The 19,835-nt window shown below is 52.5% G+C and overlaps 1 protein-coding gene across 1 annotated transcript in view; it reads right to left on the bottom strand.

The window, feature by feature from the left end:
• Nucleotides 1-19,307, bottom strand: part of MTMR12 (myotubularin related protein 12) — a 51,143-nt gene extending 31,836 nt beyond the window's left edge. Inside the window, exons 1-2 of the mRNA XM_059694999.1 lie at nt 19,092-19,307; nt 2,420-2,480 (exon numbers count right to left, since the gene is read on the bottom strand). Coding sequence (XP_059550982.1) covers nt 2,420-2,480; nt 19,092-19,304 — 274 coding nt within the window. The 5' untranslated portion in view covers nt 19,305-19,307. The remainder of the gene's footprint in view (nt 1-2,419; nt 2,481-19,091) is intronic.
• Nucleotides 19,308-19,835: the final 528 nt, after the last annotated feature.

Raw genomic sequence — 19,835 nt, 5'->3', positions numbered from 1 at the left:
TCACTATGAATACAGACGTTTCCCCAGGGGGCAATGACTTCAGCTACCCTCAGGCTGAGGTCTCGTGTTTTATTGCTTGGCCCCGAGCAGAGGTTCCCAGGAGCGATGGCAGCAGGACCTCCGGCCACTCTCCGGCCACTCTCCGGCCACTCTCCGGCCAGTGGCTGCTTCTCTCTCCGGGGCTGCGACAAGGCAGTGGGCGTCTCCCGGGCCGCAGGGCTCCCGGCAGCTTCCGCTGTGGCAGAGGCTGCAACATGACCACACTCATCCTGGCTCCGCAGTCAGGACGGGAGGAAAAGGGAGGGCAGAGGTTTGTGGGAAAGAATGGTTTCCTCTCTTTCTTCGCTGAGATTATTTCCTCCCAGTGTGTCACCTTCCTGCTCTATCTGCAGCAACCCAGCCCCATGGAAAGCTGCACTTCCTGGAGCCAGAGCAGTTCTCTTAACAGTCAGAAAGGTGAGGGTTTAGGGGTGACAGTCTCTGCTCCCACAGAGAAGCCTGTCAGGGCGGGGTGTCTGGCTGAGGGCAGGAAAAGAGAAGGTTATGGGGGAAAGAAGTGTAAATACTTTGCAACCAAAAGGAGAAGGAAACTCTTCTCCCCAATCAGTAGCCCCCAGAATCTTTGCCCCAGAAGCTCCCTCTGGCTGTTTCCTTCAACGCCTTGAAATGTACTGTTTGGCTGGAAATTCATTTAGAAATTCATTTAGTCTAGCATCAATATGTAAACAGAAAAGTTACAAGACACTGAGACTATCAAGAGACACTGTGGTGTGTTTTTCCCTTCCAGGGGTTAGTTACTACGAAATACTGGGAGACGGCTCAGCCTCCAGCAAGACCACAGAGCTTGAAGAAAACAATGAAGTCAGGGCTCATTAGGGTTTTAAATAGTCCCGGCGGTGGAAGACCTGTCCAAGGTGGAAGACCTGTGAACAAGGCTTCCTGTGCTTTCAGCTCCTAGTGTGGACCTCGCCCAAGACAGGGAGCGACAGCCTGCGGTCATGCACTGGAGACTGGAAACTCCGTGAGTGGCCGCCAGCACTGGTGAGGCTGTGCAGACGGGCACACGGCGCCGCCATCAGCCTGTGTGTGCAGAGGGGGGAAGATCATGGGAGCGGGACAGGATCTTAGTCGGGTCTCGGAGGCGGGGCTCAGAGGAGTCAGCTGTGAGCTCACAGCTGCACACCCAGAAGAACCATCAGGTAAGAGGGGATGGGAGAATGCATGCAACACTATGCTTAACATAAAGTATTTTCAGAATCTCCAGTCCAAGAAAAGGAAAGACAATAGGGTATATGGATTAAGGTTTAGGCCATTATCATGGGAAAAAGCCTTTGAAACTTAAAAGCATTTTTAAAAAAGTTATAAAATTCCAACATATTTACCAAATAAGGTGGGCCAGCCAGAAACCTATACGTACTCACATACTCCCAATAAAACGGAATATAATAAAAAGTACCAGAACAAGCCCCTATTGTTTTAGGAAAATGCACCTTTAAACACTCATTTTAAAAAGCTATTTGGGGTTAGAAAAAAGAAAGAGGAAGAAGTGAATGCATAGCTTATTGGACAGCCCCAGGTATGAAGAGGACACGCCATCAAGTAGGTTCTGGTTCTGAATTCAGAACTGATGAAAGCTTAACTCAAGTTATAGAGTCACTCTCCTTTCCTCAAAAGTACCCAACCAGCCCTGGCAATCTGGCTCAGTGGTTGGAGCATTGGCCCGTGCACTGAAGAGACCCAGGTTCAATTCACAGACCTCAGTTTTGGGCTTGATCCCCGGCCCTGGCCGGGGCACATGCAGGAGGTAACCAATCAATGTGTCTCTCTCACACCAATTTTTCTCTGGGTCTCTCCCCCTCCCTTCGACTCTCTCTGAAAATCAATGGAAAAAATATCCTTGGGTGAAGATTAACAACAAAAAATACCCAACCAACCCACGCTCCTCGGTGATGACCACAGAGCAAAGTCCCGGTAGCTCTGGTGGCCCTGGGATGGCGCTGGCAAACCCCAGCACACCTGGCACGGGGCTCCGATGGCCAAGCGGAGATGCCAGCTGCGCTAGTGAGGGCGGCAGGAGGAGAGCGTGGGGAGGAGGGCTGTGCGGGGACCAGGACTGTCCTGACGGAGGACCAGAACAGTGGCTGGGGCCAGCGAGGCAACCTGGAAAGGTCTCCTTTGATTGTGAAAGGTGAGCATTTCCCAGGTGTATTTTCCTCTGCTTGGGGGGAGGAAAAGAAGAAAATTCTTTACCGCTGCTGTAATACTCACAACCCAGGTGTGTAACTACTGAACTAAAGACCTTGCTATTTTGTCCAGCTCACAACTGTCACATTTTTGTCTGGATGGAAACAAAGGTGTAGATAGTGACAGTAGGAAGGACGTGACTTTGCGTAGTACATGAAGCTAACGTGACTGTTACCTGGCAGCAAGTGCAGAGTTACTTCCTTCTCTGTTACTTCCTTCTCGTTTGTGTGAATTTCCTAAAAGAGAAGAGCAAAGGGTAATATTTTTATTTGTTTAGGGCTCAAAATGAGTAACATAAAGCCATGCTTTCAGAATATTCATGAAAATATATGCCCGCAGGAGTTTTTTGTTTATTTGACAAGCTAATTATTTTTTAAAAGTATTTTTTAACTAAAGGATGACAGAAAATTCCAACAAATTAGTTCAAGGCATTAAAATAATTACTTAGGACTGACAACTATCATTGCCGGAGCGGAGGGACGGAGAGGCACTCCCTCTCCAAGGATCAGATGTCCCACAGCAAAGCCAGGCAGCCCACAGAGTGACTCCCTCTCCCTCCGGGAGAAGCAAGGGTGAAAAGCACGCAACTGCTGTTCTGGAGAGAAAATGGACTTCTGTAAAGAGCTTAAAGGTAAGAACAGGAAAATATGAATGTGTCAAGTCAGTACTCCGATTGTAAAACAATAAAATAGTAAAAAATAAATCAAGCCAATGTTAACGCAGCTGCTCCAGGCACAGCAGGGCCAGGACAGCTGGGAACGCCAACGGCCCCTTCCAATGACCAAGACCCAAGACAGTGCCACTGAGGTAAGGAGCTGAGGCCAGCCTCTGTGTCACCGTTTCTCAATGAAAACCTCTCCAAATGCCTCCCTGTTGGGCTCAGTGTTTATTGGACATTCAGAGATAATCAGCAATCCTTAATGAATTAATGGACCAAAGCCACACTCATCCACGGCAGTTAACCTAACAAAAGAGAGGCATGGTGGGCAACCTACCACACCACCCATGAGGCAGTCTTGCCAAAATAGCTCATCTCCGTCTGCTTGAGCATCTATATCAGTGGTTCTCAACCTTGGCTGCACATTAGAATCACCTGGGAATCTTTTTAAAATCCTGATTTCTGGGCCTCATCCTCCAGAAATTCTGTTTCTATGTTACTAATGTTGTGGCCCCACCCCATCACAAAGAAACAGAATTACGGAGGATGAGGCCCAGAAATCAGGATTTTAAAAAGATTCCCAGGTGATTATGAGAACCACTGATCTATACCTATGTTAACCTACCAATTCATAAGAAACACTGGGGCAGAGAAACATGTTAAATGACACCACGGGGATGCAATCAGTCAAATCCTGACTCTACAAGACGCAACCAGTTTGTCAACAAATACAATTGGAATTTGTTTCGTTTTGTTTTGTTTCTGACAGAAGGCTCTGGTAGTTTTCTGAAGTTGTTAATTCCGACTGAATTAGAAGAAACTTGGTGCAGCTGAGACAGGGAGGGGTTGAAGTAGAAAATCATGGCTGTTTCAGAGAACCCATTTTGAGCGAGGGGTTGGGTACTCCTTTTGTTTGTTTCATTTTAAATAGAGGGTAAGCCCTGGCCAGTGTGGCTTGGTTGGTTGGGCAACCTCCTGTGCACCAAAAGGCTGCCGGTTTGATTCCAGTCAGGGCACATGCCCAGGTTGTGGGCTCAATCCCCACTGGGGGCCTTGCAGGAGGCAGCCAATCAATGATTCACTCTCACAGCGATATTTCTCTCTCTCTCTCTTTCCCATCCTCTCGCTCTAAAAAATCAATTTAAAGTCCTAACAGGTTTGGCTCAGTGGCTAGAGCGTCGGCCTGTGAACTGAAGGGTCCCAGGTTGGATTTTGGTCAAAGGCATGTACCTTGGTTGGGGGCACATCCCCAGTAGGGAGTGTGCAGGAGGCAGCTGATCGATGTGTCTCTCTCATCGATGTTTCTAACTCTCTATTCCCCTCCCTTCCTCTCTGTAAAAAATCAATAAGATATATATATTTTTTAAATCCTTTTGAAAAAAAAAAAAAAAAGAGGCTAAGCCCTGGCCGGGTAGTTCAGTTGGTTGGAGCATCGCCCGGATACAACCAGGGCTGTGGGTTCAATCCCTGGTCAGGGCACACACAGACTCAGCCAACGAATGCATGAATAAGTGGGACAACAAAGCAATGTGTCCCTCTTTCTCTGTCTCTCTGGCTCCATTTCTCTCTCTCTCAATTCGTTAAGTAAAAAAATGTAAAGAGGATAAGGGCATGATTCACAAGTCCTCCAGTTTCCACGTTTTACCTCACAGATCAAAAGGAGCGCCACCTGCTCCTGCTCCCACTGCTAGTATCAACAAGTCCCAGGGCCCCACAGCTGCCCTGCCCCCATGATCCAGGCGTCTCACCCAGCGCTGAGCCGAAGGCTACGCCTGACAGGAGGTGAGACTGTCACGCGTGCTTATGGCCCAGGAGACCCCCTCGTGGGACCACCTCCCACAGCTGGCCCAGACTCACAAAGCTGCCCCTCGGCTCACTCCTCAGAAATAGGATTCTAGAAAGAGCTGCCCAAAGCGCAGGGAGCGAAACCAGTGGGTCAGCACTCAAGTTGTATGTTTGGCTACTCAAAGCTTTTATGATACTATAGACCAATTCGTTCCAGCAAACAGCTCCCGACTCCCCTAAATAGCCAATGCTGAGGATAAAAAGACGAGTGAGAACTGACTTCTGCCCTCAAGAAGTGCAGACATACAAAGATAACTGGAACACTGGGAGATCAGGCAATACTACTAGAGCCTACAAAGATGATTTCTCGACTCACGGTCTCATTTAGTCCTCAAAACTCGAACAGCCATCACTGTCCTCATTTCAGAGACGAGGAGATGAAGCTGGCCCTGGTTAAGTGAGGTGGGACTCAAGCCTCAGTTTACCTGGCCGGCCATACTCTTGACTACAACCCAACCGGCCTGTCCCTGCCGGCCACATCCTCCCCCAGGTGCTGCCTCCTCCTTGGCTTTCACCCACTTCCATCTACTGAACGGCCACGGCACCTGCCCCCGCTCTCACCCAGCACTGCAAACCCGGGGGGACAACACACAGGGCGGCGCCCTCCCGGGTGCCCGGGAGCGACACGGCGACGCGCTGACAGGGACACGGCGACGTGGCTGCTCGCGAAGGCCAGGCTCGGCTGGGAACAGCAGAAGCGGGAGCTGCAGTCAGAGGGGCAGGGAGGCTGCCCCCAGGAGTGTCCTTTACCCCGAGACCTGAAAATCAGCAGAAATGAGCGACAGGCCAACGACCAGCGCTCTCTCCAGCTGCTCTTCTCAAGTCTCTTTCTGGCGGGTCTCCTTCCCTCCTCCAGGCCTGTGCTCCCTGGATGAGCTCTCCCGCTCACATGGCCAGCAATATGCGCTGATGACCCCAAATGGCTCTTCCCTCCAGACCTCTCTTCAGAGCTCCGACCTGGACATCACACAGCCTCCAGGCCACCTGCACTGGAATGTCCCTCAGCGCCTCCCAGTTCACACTTCACAACCAGCGGTCACTTCCCCCTGCCCCTCACCAAGCCAGCTGGTCCTCCTCTGGACTCTGGCTCAGCACATGGCCCCGCCACCCACCCCGTTGGCCACACCAGCACTCAAGAGCCATCCTAACTGCAGTCTGCCCTTCACATTCTGCCCGCTCTGCTCTAACAGCTCAGAGCTCATCCACATCCGCCCACCCCTCCTGCTCTCTTGCTCAGGCGACCGTTAGTTAGCTCCAACTTGCTTGGCTGCTTCCTGATTACAGTTGCCCTGCGCTCATCTAGCCCCCAGTGCACCCACTGGGCCCACCAATCCACGGTCCCCCATCCTACTCACTTTCCAACCCACAGTCCACACAGCTCCAGTCCTCTCCAGAACACCTAATCCCATGCAGCAATGGGAAGCAGCCTGTCCTGACAGAGCGTAAATTGCCAATAAAAGTCTACTGAGAGAACGTAGAAATGAAAGCATACAGAGAGACAAATAATTCTAGATCCTGGTACTATTCTTTAACCCTGAACAGTTCTTAAGAGAGACACAACTGTATGACCTAAGCATACGATGAGCGCCAGGTATTACGGAGCTTCTGCAGACCCTCCCTTAGTTGGCTCCTGAAATACACTCTAGTCCAGCGAACCTTTCGGACCTCAGGGACCACCAGTTCCCACGGACCACAGGTTGGCAACCGCCGCTCTAGTCTCACCAATAGGGTAGGGGCTTTCTCCAAATCTGAAGCCTTACCACTGAGGACAGAGACTAGAGACTCGGTGACTCTATCACCGTCCAGGTCCAGGAAACTAGAAATCAGAACAGGACCTGTTTCCTAGAACTGACTCCTGGGCCGCTGGCTCCCTGCTCCTGGCCCGGCGGCTTCGCTCCCTCCCAGCGGCATGACTAGCAGGTTCACGCCCCTGAGAGCACGGCCAGCTCAACTCCACTCGACCCACTGGACACTGGCTTTGGCAAATACAGCAACAGTCACTCTGACGATAAAGGAAGCAAACAGCATCTGAAGCCAGGGAAGCAGGCAGGCAGGGAGAGGAAACTGAAACCTGTCTGGGCTCAAGGTACCAGCCCACGGACTGAGCTTTAAGGACCCTGCTATTTGCCCAGCATGCGAACCCGTTCTCAGCCACCACACGTGTTCATTTCACCGGGACACTCACGAGCATTTGGGACTAAGCGTTTATTACCCACAGAAATATATGTTTACCTTAAACACGCAAATATGTCTCTTTTTTAACATATTTTATTGATTTTTTACAGAGAGGAAGGGAGAGGGATAGAGTTAGAAACATCGATGAGAGCGAAACATCAATCAGCTGCCTCCTGCACACTCCCTACTGGGTATGTGCCCGCAACCAAGGTACATGCCCTTGAACAGAATCAAACCTGGGATCCTTGAGTCCGCAGGCCAAGGCTCTATCCACTGAGCCAAACCGGTTAGTGGTGGAGGTCCTGTCTTTACCTTGACAACAATCCTGTAAGGCGTTTCCACCCCCACTTTGCAGATAAGGCCAAGGAAGCTCCATGCGGGTAAGCAATGTGCCTGGACTCACACAGCTACACACGTGGGGACCAAGTTCAGTGCTCTTGATTCCAACTCTGTTTTTGTACAAGTTTATTAAGACATAATTCACAGAAGATACAATTCACCTAAAGTGTACAATTCAATGGTGTTTAGTATATTCCCAGAGTTGTAAAACCATGGCCACAATCAATTTTAGAACATTTCATCATGTCTAACAGAAACCCTGTACCTAGCCCTGGGCGGTGGTTCCGTCGGCTGGAGCACCGTCCCGTACACCAAAAGGTTGCAGGTTCAATTCTAGTCAGTGTGCGTACAGGAGACAACCCGATTGATGTTTCTCTCTGTCTCTCTCTCTCTCTCTCAAACAACAACAACAAAAACCCTGTACCCAGCCCTAGGCAGTGGCTGGTTGCAGGTTTGATTCTAGTCAGTGTGTGTACAGGAGACAACCTGATACCTCTCTCTCCCCCCCTCCCCAACAGCAAAAGAAACCCTGTACCCATTAGCATTCATCCCCTCATTCTCCTTATCTGCACCCCCTGCCCCTAGCCCTTGGCAACTACCAATCATAACATTTGTTCCTGTTATAAACTACACCACGGGAGTGTCCTTTCAGCTGTAACCAGGCTTCAGGAGAGCGGAGCAGACAGCACCCTGCGATGGGGCGCCACCCCAGCAGCTGAGCAATACTCACGTCCATTTTTCACATTTAGACTGCTTTTTCCCTTATCTCAGTTCGTTTTTTTTTTTAAGGAAGGAAGGAACTGCTAAGACCCAAACTAGAGCCCTCACTCTGTTCTGACAGCTCAGCATTCACTGAAGGGCAGTGAAAGTATTACTCATTCAAGCTTCTTAGCAAGGATTGCTCTTACCAGACATTCCTTGGCCTTTAAACAATCCAAACGCTTTATCAAACTCTCCCTAGTAAGACACTCAAGCTCAAGAAGAAATGTTAAGACCCAAATACCAGTGGAAGCCTCGGAACCATAGACGTGACCTCACCGAACAGTTAGCTGGCTCGATTCCAACTAAGAGGGCTGCTCACCCGATGGACTAGGAAGCTGCCTGGAAGCAAACAGAAGCAGAGGACACCACAGAGAACAGCTGGGTTCTGGCATCCATGCCAAGGCCCTGGTTTAACAAGCTACAAGCCACGGTGACAGCTAAAGGGACTATTCTCGGGCGAAGCATCTCATGCCAAAGCCGACTCTTGGGGCTGAAAGACAGAGAGCAAGTCAGCAGTCACACTGACGGCCTAAGACAGCGCTGAACCCCGGCCCCCGAGTCACTGTGGAGGAGACATGTTAAAAGCTCCGAGTGAGGCTCTCGTCAGCTACCCGCTGAGCCCCCTCCTGGGAGGGCCCGGGACCCATTCTCTCTGCCACCCCGAGCTCCATCCACAAAGCCACCCTGAATGGCACCACAGCCCTGCCCTGACAGCTTACAGTGCTGCGGCGAAACAAGACCACAGGCAGAGAGCAGTCAGACAGCGAGGGCTAGCGCATCTCAACTGCATCCCCAAGAACCCAGAGCTACAGGCAGCCTGAAGGCCTGGCACAGGCCAAAACACAGGGAGTGCCAGTGAGCTAAGGCGAGAAGCAGAGAGGCTGTGGCAAGGGCTTCCAAGGCGTGTGGCCAGGTGCTTTTCACACTAGACTTGCACCCTTTCTCTTCTTTCCTTTCTCTCTATTCTTGGGTTTCCTCTATGATTTCATGTGAAACCGCCGTCTCAGCAAGGACGGGAGACCACAGTGCCTGGGAGGAAGGCTGAGTCCTACTGCAGGCGCCCGTCCCCGCCCTGAGGCAGCCGCGAATCGCTAAAGCAGGATGGCAACAGTGTGTTTTTAGAAAGTCCCCCACAGAACCATGTTGTTTAAAAAAATAAAAAGTACAAGTTCCCTGCACGAAGCAGGTTTAAACACACCCCCCTCATCCAACTCTATAATCAGGAAACGAGAGGCACACAGAAAAGCAACGGCCCAGCCCGGCCTCCCAAAGCCAAACGAACGCTCTTTCAACAAACCAGGAGCGCAGTCGGAAGGAGCCGGCGAGTCAGTGAGGATCAGACCCGGGAAAGGGCACGGGGAGGGGAGAACGAACTCCACATGGAAATGACGCGTGAAGGCTGCGTCCAGGCCTGGCCGCGGTGCATGGGCTGACTCGGGCGCTGCAGAAGGGACGTTGGTGTGTGGTCCCAGGCACGAGAGGAGATGCCAGCAGAGGGTGGTGATGGAAATGCAGACAGACCACCCTCCCAAAAGGCACCCTGGGGACCACGCCTGGTTTGGAGTCCAGCGACTGGGAAAACGGGGCCGCTGACAGGTCCTCCTGGAAGCCCTTAAGACCAGAGACAATACTGTTCAGGAGGGCAGAGAAGGGACCCATGAAACAGCTCACGGAGAAGGAAAACTCCAGGAAGGCAGGGCCTCCAGGGAGATGGGCTGGGTGCCTGTGTGACCTGGCAGAGTCCTGCAAGACGGACAGCACCCCAGCTCCAGACACAGCCTCTGCGAGCGCCAGGGAGAAAGTGCTGGAAGGGAATTTAGACTTGAGGTCAAGTCTTGCCACTATCGGGACCTGCACGGGTGGCCCAAAGAACATGTGAACACAGACATGCAGACACACACACACACACACAGCCGCAGCTTCAGGGAGAAGAGTAACAGCCACTACAATTCACGTTCAGTAAGTGTTTACTGCATGCCAGGTACTGTGCTAACTTTCCAAGGATTGCCTTACTGAAGACTAACAACAATCTTATGGGCTAGAATAGATACTATGATTTTAATTCCCATTTCACAGATCAGGAAACTGAGGCTCAGAGAGTTAAATTCCCAGCCCAAACCCACAGTGAGCCAGCAGCAGAGCGCTAGCTCCACAGCCAGCTCTTACCCACAGCAGTTTAAAGTGGCAGCACTGGGATGTGTGCACGTGCTCAGAGAAAGGCGGCAGGCGGCAGCGCCGGGGCTGTCAGTCTTCCGTGCTAACTGATGTGAGCAACAGCAGCTGCAGAAACACATGGCCTTGCCTTCTGTCCCCCGGCCTTCCCCCTCCAGGACCCCTCCCCCTCCAGGGCCCTTCCCCCTCCAGGGCCCTTCCCCCTCCAGGACCCCTCCCCCTCCAGGACCCTTCCCCCTCCAGGACCCCTCCCCCTCCAGGGCCCTTCCCCCTCCAGGACCCCTCCCCCTCCAGGGCCCCTCCCCCTCCAGGGCCCTTCCCCCTCCAGGACCCCTCCCTCTCCAGGACCCCTCCCCCTCCAGGGCCCTTCCCCCTCCAGGACCCTTCCCCCTCCAGGACCCCTCCCCCTCCAGGACCCCTCCCCCTCCAGAGCCCTTCCCCCTCCAGGACCACACCCCCTCCAGGACCCCTCCATAAATACTAGCTCAGCTGAAGACTGTGAGGGGCTGAAAGCCTGGCAGCAGGAGCTTGTCCTAGGGCTCGGTGCGAGCGGAACCAGGGGCAGAGGTGCCGGAGGGGCCAGGCTGACCTAACGGAAAGCAGCCTCCAGAGAGAGGAAGAAACAGTCCTGCCGCGAGCCACTCTTCAGACTCCTCACTCGCACCCACGCACATGCCTTCCATGAGGGATGAGGACAGGTGCTCCAGCCACCTGGTCCCCACCCCTCTGAGCCTTCTGAGTTGTCCCTCTGGCCTGCCAGCTCCAGCATCCCCCGCCCCACCGAGCCCACTCCAAGGCCGCCCTTTCCAAGTCCTACACAGGCTGCGGCTGCGGCTGCGGCAGGCCTCCTCCGGGCTCCGTGGTACCTGCTCCCGCATCAGCAGGCAGCACCCACCTCCGCGATAGAGCCATCTGTTGACTTGCCGGCTCCTCAACAGAATGTGACACCCTGAGTGCACAGGCTGGTTTTCTGCCGCCCTCATTCTAACACAGTGCTTAGCAAACGGTAGGCATGCAAGCAAGACTCCTTCCCACTCAAGTCATTACGAAGAGCCACAGCATCTAGCCTGTGGTGAATGTCCACCGTCTGTCAGGTCCTGGGCTGGGCAGACATGGTATTTCTTCTCCTGCAGGGCAGACGGCCATCGCGGTTACAGGTGAGGAAAGGAAGTCAGAAAGCCAGTCACAATGGGGAATGGATCTCACCGGATTGAAGCAAAACAGGAATTCAATTTTATGTCCAGAGAAAAGGTAGGAACAGTGGGCTTTTCATCAAAAACACTGGGCTCATTTCCTCCAAGGTTCTCTCAGGAATTTTAAAACTCTCCTAGCAAAAACAAAAGCAAAATCCTCAGCAGCACAGGCCATTGTCTGAAACAGGGCTGGCAATCTGTCACAGGGGAAAGGCGGACTCAAAATACCTCACCACTGTGGCGAGGGCTTCCACAGGCAAGTCTGGCTTTTCTCGTGGCTGAAACCTCTCCCTTCCCCAAAAGCAAAGAAGCGAGGCCTCGGATGCCGCCTCTGAAAGGCTGCCCACCAGCCAGGTCTACGAGCTACAAGGAAGGACGGGGCACAGGAGGGGAAAGTGATGATATTATTTTAGGAAAAGCATTTACATATGAAATCAAAACAGCATGGTCTTGCCACTGCCTGTGAAATCGCTATTACTCCCACAGGTCATTGATTTTGCTTACTCAGATCTTATGTAAACCTCTGAACAGAGTGGTAAATGGACAGAATTTGCCCTATGACAGACAGACTTACTAGAAACGAGGAGAAAGAGAGAGAAATAAGCACACAGGCTGAAACTAGCAAAATGTCAAAGGCCAAATATTAACAATGAAAAAAGTCAACTACTAAGTGTTCCCGTTCGGCTGGAATTTTAAATGTAATCAAACCATTCTCAAATGTATGAAGGAACAAAGAAAAGAGGAAAAGGAACTTTAGAGATAGTGAAAAATACTGTCAGTTACCACACAGTGAACTTTCCTGGCATGATGCCATGGCAACCACCACCACAACTAAAACTCCGCTTTCATGAATCCCTGAGCTGGGGAAGCTGTGTCCTAAGCAATGGTCAAGCGCTTTCAGAAGCCATGCACGTGGCTCTGACCCACAGCTCCTGAAGGCCGACCCCTGCGTGGACCCCGCTAAGGGCTCTCCCTGCATACCCACATTTACTGTTCACAATACTCATCCACACTTCAGGTAAAAGCGGGAGTGTCACTATTCCCATGTTTCTTGTAGGGATACGGCTGAGACACGCAGCGAGCACGGGAGAGCGACTGGCTGCTGGCTCCCTGGAGCTGCGACCCGCCAGGTAGGCAGACCCTGCAGCCCTTCCTGCCGCTTCACTCCCTCCCCCCTCCCAGTCCACCCCCACCTCCTGTCGTCCTCCCCCAAAGCAGCGGAAGATGAGAGGTCACCTGAGAATTATTCCAGTTCCATCCTACCTCCCAACCTATCTTCCGAAGTTATTTTAAATGATTCATTAAACTGCAAACCCGCTGTCCTTATGGTCTTAAATATAGCACATCAGAAGTCAGGAGCGGGACGGGAAGAGAAACGGAGGGCGTTCTCCTGCTGGGAAAACAACCCCCAGTAAAAGCTCTCCCGACACAGAGCAGCAGGGCCATCGGCACCCCGGCACCACACGCAGGTTATGATTCGTACACGTGGCTGCGACCATGTCAGACAGGCTCACACGGACGAAGCCTGGGCAGACTCGAAGACAAGCACGCGCTTTCGTTAGGGGAGCATCACTCAGGGCGACTTTGTTTTCTAACTTCTAAAGTCTGCAACTTTATTACACTGTCTTTATCATAAAAACAGGGTGTACATCTTTATAGTGATAAAAAAAATTGTGGCCCCCCAAAATCTAGGTTTCTCTAAAGTATGCTACCACACAGGATGGTTTAATGTGGAAGTAGCTCAAGACCATTAAACGTCCTGTTGATATTTAGAGAAAAATCTAGAACTTTAGGTTTCTAAGTCCGGGTTCCCCAGAGCCCAAGATTCTGACAGCAGTGAAGGCGGAAGCCGTCCAGAGGCGGGTCTGGCCTGGGTGGCGGCTGTCGGATGGCAGCTGGGCGATCAGGAAGTGCTGCTGGCGCTCCATCTGCAGCAGCGGGCCGGGCGGCGCTGGACAGGACCCAGGCAGACTCCGCAGGAAGCACATGGGGGGGAAGCAGAAGCTCGGGACACGTCAGGCTCCAGCCACAGCTAAGAAAGCGATCGTTTTGGGAAGAACTTTCCATGTCCTTCATGGCCTGTTCAATCACTAGCAATGCCCGCTATAAAAGGAAAAATTCTGCCATGAAAACACTAGTTTGGAATACAGAAAGCGTTATAATCTTTAAAAAAAAAAAAGTAATGGATCTAGATTTTGCTTTTAACGGTAATTTTATTGCTAGGGCTGGGGAAGTAGGGCTATCTTAGGATAAAACAATCTCTTCTTGTCATCAATCCATCAAAGTCATCAAAATTAGTGGTCCAATACAGAGTATTTTACCACAAAATAATCTCAAATATTTCATCTGTTTGTATCCCCAATATTTAGACTAGTGCCTGGTACTGGAAGGTGCTGAGTAAATATCTGATGAACAAACTAGTTGTGTCTCCACGGAGCCTGTGTCCACTCAGTCACCTGGCGGATAACCTAACAAAGGCCAAGAAAGAAACCGCTGCTGAGAACACGAAGGAGAAGGCACTCAGAGCGCGTGCTTCACGGACAACACGCCTGCGTTCATATCACAGGATAACGAACGCCCTGCAGGCCGACTGCCCTCGTTAAAGCCCCGCCACCCTTCGCCACTGGGACCCTGACGACTTCACTTCTCTGGGTCTGACTTTCCACCTCTCGGCCCAAAAAGGGAGGTAACAGGACTTGGCATCCACGACGTAAGAAGCTGAAAGGGTGACACCAGGCAAGTGCAGCTCCTGGGACACAGCAGTACCTCAGAAATGTCAGGGATTATGAAGTGTTTTAATTTGGACATATACCCACAGTCCTCCCTCTGGGAAGAATACAGGACCATAGGCTTACCTCTCCCCACCAAAAGAAAGAACCTTAAATGAGGACTAAGCAATGGAATGGATTCTTGTCCCTAAGGCAGTGGTTCTCAACCTTCCGAATGCCGCGACCCTTTAATACAGTTCCTCATGTTGTGGTGACCCCAAACCATAAAATTATTTTCATTGCTACTTCATCACTGTAATGTTGCTACTGTTATGAATCGTCATGTAAATATCTGATATGCAGGATGTATTGAGGCGACCCCTGTGAAAGGGTCGTTCGACCCCCAAAGGGTCGCGACCCACAGGTTGAGAACCGCTGCCCTAAGGGATAAATGGGAAAAAAAAAAGATAGCTCTTAAGTCTGGATTTTTGTTCTGACCCTCAGTCTTCCTCTCTCTCCCTGCCTTTCTCCCGACGCCGTCCTAAAGCCTTCCCTGCGCTCCTGCGGCCCGGGCCTGGCCACTGCCACTGGCTCTAGAGACAGTCCCATCGCTGTCCTGCCATAGTGCTGCAGCTGGAGGGAGGCCTCACTTCCACATCCGGGACCAGGAGCACAGGCCTCCCTAGATGACCTTTAACTTCTCTTCCAAATCTAACTCTCCACAAAGAAGAAACTGAAAACTGTTATTAGTGCATTCAAGTCAAACACTCACCTAAGATCGACTGGAAAATACACTTTAACTGTACTTGGAATATCGCACAAATATGGGCACAAGCGCAGCAAGCTCTAAACACACAAGTTCCCCGAAGTTTCCATTCAACTTCCTTCTCACAACGGAACAGACTATTATTAAATCAGAACTTTCTCTTAGGACCTCTTAATGGTCCGTGACTTACAAGCTTCTGGTTACAGGCACTAAGATTTCTTTGTTTTAAAATTACATATACATTTTTTAAAATATATTTTTATTAATTTCAGAGAGGAAGGGAGAGGGAGCGAGAAATAGAAACATCAATGATGAGAGAGAATCATTGACCAGCTGCCTCCTGCACGCTCCACAATGGGGATCAAGACCACAACCCAGGAATGTGCCCTGACCAGGAATTGAACTGTGACCTCCTGGTTCATAGGTCGATGATCAACCACTGAGCTACACTGGCCAGGCAAGCATTTCTAATCACGAGAAACTACCAGACCAGTGTTTACAATTTCAAGGTAACTGAGCAGAAAGCTGACAGTTTGGAAGAATCAGAACTGTCACTCAGCACCAGAGAAGGGGACTAAGTAGAAAAACACTCAACAATCATATGACTTTCTTGGTTCTCTGTGCTACCTAACATCTCCCCAAGACACTGTATGCCTCTGTTGAGGAAAAGGGGTCAAATTAAAATGAGGTTACAAATGACATGGAAAGACATTTACAATATAGATTTCTGGTGAAAAAGGCAGATTACAAAGTAATATAATCAACAATATCAATCCCATTTTGGTAAAAAATATATACTGGTATATGCACACACCTACACGCATCCAATAGGATACACTCCAAGTTGTTAATAAGCTTATAATTTTTCTGTAAAATGTTTGCATATCTCTATTTTCTTATTATTTTTTTAAAATATATTTTTATTGATTTCAGAGAGGAAAGGAGAGGGAGAGAGAGGTAGAAACATCAATGATAAGAGAGAATCATGGGTCAGCTGCCTCCTGCACGCCCCACACTGGGGATCAAGCCTGCAAACCTGAGCCTGTGCCCTGACCAGGAATCGAACCGTGACCTCCTGGTTCATAGGTCGATGCTCAACCACTGAGCCACATCAGCCGAACAATTTTCTTATTTTTCTACAATGAACACTTATACCTCCTGAAATAATGCAAACATTTTATGTAACAATAAAAATGGACCTGGCACCCAAACTATCAACAGATGCCTCCCTCAAGCAGAGCTCAGGGATTCCCCGTACAGAGGCCAGCATCTGTTGTACACTGTACCTGGGGCCAAGCTGGGGCGGGCGCTGAGATTTTTAGGGACCAGCCATCAAGTACCACTGAGATAGGCCCAGAGCTCTCCTTCCTGTTCACCTTGATTCCAGAGCCATCGGCTTCCCACTCACAAGGTTTATTTGATTGTAACCCTCTGGGCAGTTTTCAAAACTGACCAAAGGCCCTAAGTTACAGTTCAGGATTTTAACGTTCACATTCCTTGATTTAAGAGGGTCAATAACCGGAGAACACAAGTTACTCTGGCAGAGATCCAGTTTTAAAAGTTGGAGCTAATCTCTACCCCTCATGTTAGGCTAGCCAAAGCCAAGCCCTTCTTTTCTTTTTTCTTAAAATATGTTTTTATTATTTCAGAGAGGAAGGGAACGGGGAGAGAGAGGTAGAAACATCAATGATGAGAGAGAATCATTGATCGGTTGCCTCCTGCACGCCCCACGCTGGGGATGGAATCCAGCCTTGACCTGGAATCGAACCGTGACCTCCTGCTTCATAGGTCGACACTCAACCATGAGCCGCGCCGGCCGGGCCAATCCTTTCTGATAAGAATAAAAAATAAGCCATGATGTTTAAAAGCATCATCGCCCAATCCATGATCCAGTTCCACACTTCTGCTTTTAACACGAAGTGCTGACTCCCAATAGATTGCTTGGCCTCTCAAAAGCCGCCACCGCTGAGCCTCCCAAGGTCCCATCAGCCAAGAAACAAGCTCATCTCCGGGCACAGGTGTCACGGCATCAGGAGGCGTGCAGGCTGTCCCGGCAGCTCAGAGACCTGCCAGCAGGCGGGCGTCTTCAGACACAGACCTCCCAGCTAGCAGAAGCAACGTGCACACAAAGAAGGGCTAGGGAGACAGACATCGCAGGCAGCAAAGATGAAGGCAACAGAAGGGAAAGCAGCAGAAACAGCAGGAGGACAGTCTTCGGAAGAGTGTCTGAGGCACCCCCCGCACTGAGTGAGGGGGAGAATGCCAACAGGCCCAGTGCTCTGGGAGGCACGCAAGTGAGCCTGGACGCTGCTGCCTCTCATGCCTTTCCAACGCGGCATCTGGCAAAAGCTACACACGCTTCAAAACCAACTGTCTCCTCACCCCTCACTCACGTATCTCTTAAAAGCCCTCCACGATTCACATCAGAGCCTTATCCTGTTATAGAACATTCGTGGAGACTGCTTACAAGAAAAAAGCATAGAGTCTACACAGCACTATTTTCTTGCAAGAAAAAACTGCCAACTATCAGGATCTGAAAAAAACAAAAACAAAAACGTGATCACTTCAGCTCGTTTTGGGTCTGAACCACTCCCCTTCCCTAACTATCCTCCAAAGAAACAGAACAGGCGCTGCGGGCAGAGGGAAAACAAGTCTAATTACAACATGTGCACTTGGCGGATGACAAACACCTGGGCCTTCTTGAACTCTGGCCACGTTTCAGAAGGTTCCCACTTGCGTTTAACCTCGCTCAAAAGCGAAGGTTAAAGATCAGTTGTACTTCACCCAGGGCACAATAAAAAACAAAAGACGCCGCGACCCACTGGCCACAGTGCTGCCGTGACACCGCAAGGGAAGCCAGCTGGAAACTCAAAGCGACCCTGACTCCTTATCGAGCACTGACAGAGGAAGAGGAAGTGGTTTTCACTTTATTTTTAAAATGAGGTCTAACAATCGGACCGGTGCACGAGCGTGCTCCACCGGGGAAAGCACACATTTTGCAGTGGGAGACACAGACGCCAAGGCTGCAGGCCCAGGCGGGCGGGCTCAGCCTACCTGCCCTCCCTGCAGAGGTGGAGGCCGCTGAAGACAGAGCTGGCAGTGCTTCTGCGGGGGGCAGGAGAGACTTCTGGAATCCAAAAGGGGGGCTGTCCAACTGGACATCTGGATCGCGAGCTACTGCTCAAGAGGCCCTGGGCACCTACAAGCTGTCACCTCGCAGCCCCTGTCTGGGACCGTGCCCCGCAGACACTGGGCCTGCTGCCTCGGTGCCCCCACCACACACACACACACCAGGCTCTGTCCCCTCGCCCCAAGCATCCTTCAGGCCTCGGCTCAAACGCCACCGCTGCAGGAGGAAAAAGGAGCCGCTCCCCCAGACACGCACCGCCTGCTAACACACCATGCAATTCCCTTCTGCCTCCCCCACCGCTCGCTCCTCTCCCAGATGAGCCTCGGAAGAACGGGGAGGCTCGGTGGCTTGTCCCCTGGTGTCTATCCCAGCCGCTTAGGACAGTGCCTGGCACCAAGCAGGAGCTCAAGAACTGTTTCTGAATGAATGAATGAATGAATGAATGAATGAATGAATGAATGAATGGACAGGAGCACTCCAGGAGGAAGGCAAGGGGGGTGGAAAGGGTGCCGGTGTGTGGGTGAAGTTGGGGGGCGGGGGGGGGGAGTTCCCCGGGGAGAGGAAGGCTGGGGGACCAGGCCGCAGGATTCCTCCCGCAGAGCCGATGGGAGGCGAGAGGCGCACCGGGTCCGCCAGTGGCACCGGGTCCGCCGGCGGCGCTGAGCAGCGCTTCCAAAGGGCGGCTGAGACGGAGCGCGGAGGACGCGGGGAAACCCAAGGGCAGGGCAGACTCGCCGGACGCGGGCCCCGGGCAGGCCCCGCGGGACCGGGACCACCCTCCCCGCCCCTGCCCCTGCCTCGGGGCCCAGAAACCAGCTCCCCCTCGACGTACCCGGGGGCGCCCCGGGCCGCCGGACCTCTGGGCTCCGGCCCTTCACCGGATCGACAGCGAGAGGGGCCCTGCGCTCGGGCACCTGCCTGCCCGCCCCGGGGGTCCCCACCCCGGGCCCCGGAGGCCCCAGCGCGCCCTGGCGGGCGTCACCCCGCCCGGTTCCCCTCCGCACACGCCCGCCGCCCTCCCCGCAGCGGGGGAAAGGGCTCCCGGCGCCCCTCGCCGCGGCCGCCCAGCCGGACGCCCGCCCTCGCGGCGCCCGCTCACCTCGGGGCGCACGTACGACACGAAGGAGGGTTTCGGCGCCCTGGTGCCGCCGCCACCGCCGACCACCCCTTTGCCCAGCATCCCCCCGCCCTGGAAGCCGCGACGCGCGGGAAGAGGCGGCTGCTCGGCTCCCGGAGCGGCGGCGGCCACCAGCACAGGCGGCGGGGGCTCCGCCCATCCCCAGGGCCGCGAGGGCCGCGGCGCAGCCCGCATCCGGCTCCGCCGCTTGCTCCGCCCGCCCCGCCCCGCCCCGCCCCGCCCAGGCCCACGAGCCCCGCCCACTCCCCCGCCGTCGGGGAGACCTCGCCCAATGGCCACGCCCCCCTCGCGGCCGGCGCGTCTAACTGGCGGAGATTCGCCGTCTGAGATTGGCTATGTTTCACCGGAAAGGCCCGCCCCCTGATTTTATGATTGGCCAGAAACGCTCTCGGCCCACCCCCTGCGCCATGCCCCACCTGGAGTGATGTTTCCCTGACCAATCCAGAGAGCACTCTCTCTGGACTCCTCGGCGATTGGATAACAAGAATGTCGCCGTCGTCCAATGGTCCTGCGGCCACTAAGTGATGAGGGGCGGTTCACGGCGGGTGTCCCATTGCTGCTGGTGGCTTTGAAATGAAACTTCCCAGAAGCAGAGTATGTGGAGTCTCCGCGTGAGTTCCAAGTCCACACTAGTGGCTTCAGGTTTATTTCAAATGTTGAAAAAAGTGAGATAAACCAAGAGTTAACAGGCACTTGGGAATAGGC

The sequence above is a fragment of the Myotis daubentonii genome, chromosome 4 (genome assembly GCF_963259705.1).
Source record: "Myotis daubentonii chromosome 4, mMyoDau2.1, whole genome shotgun sequence".
NCBI lineage: Eukaryota > Metazoa > Chordata > Mammalia > Chiroptera > Vespertilionidae > Myotis > Myotis daubentonii.
This window is presented reverse-complemented; position numbering and strand designations above follow the sequence as displayed.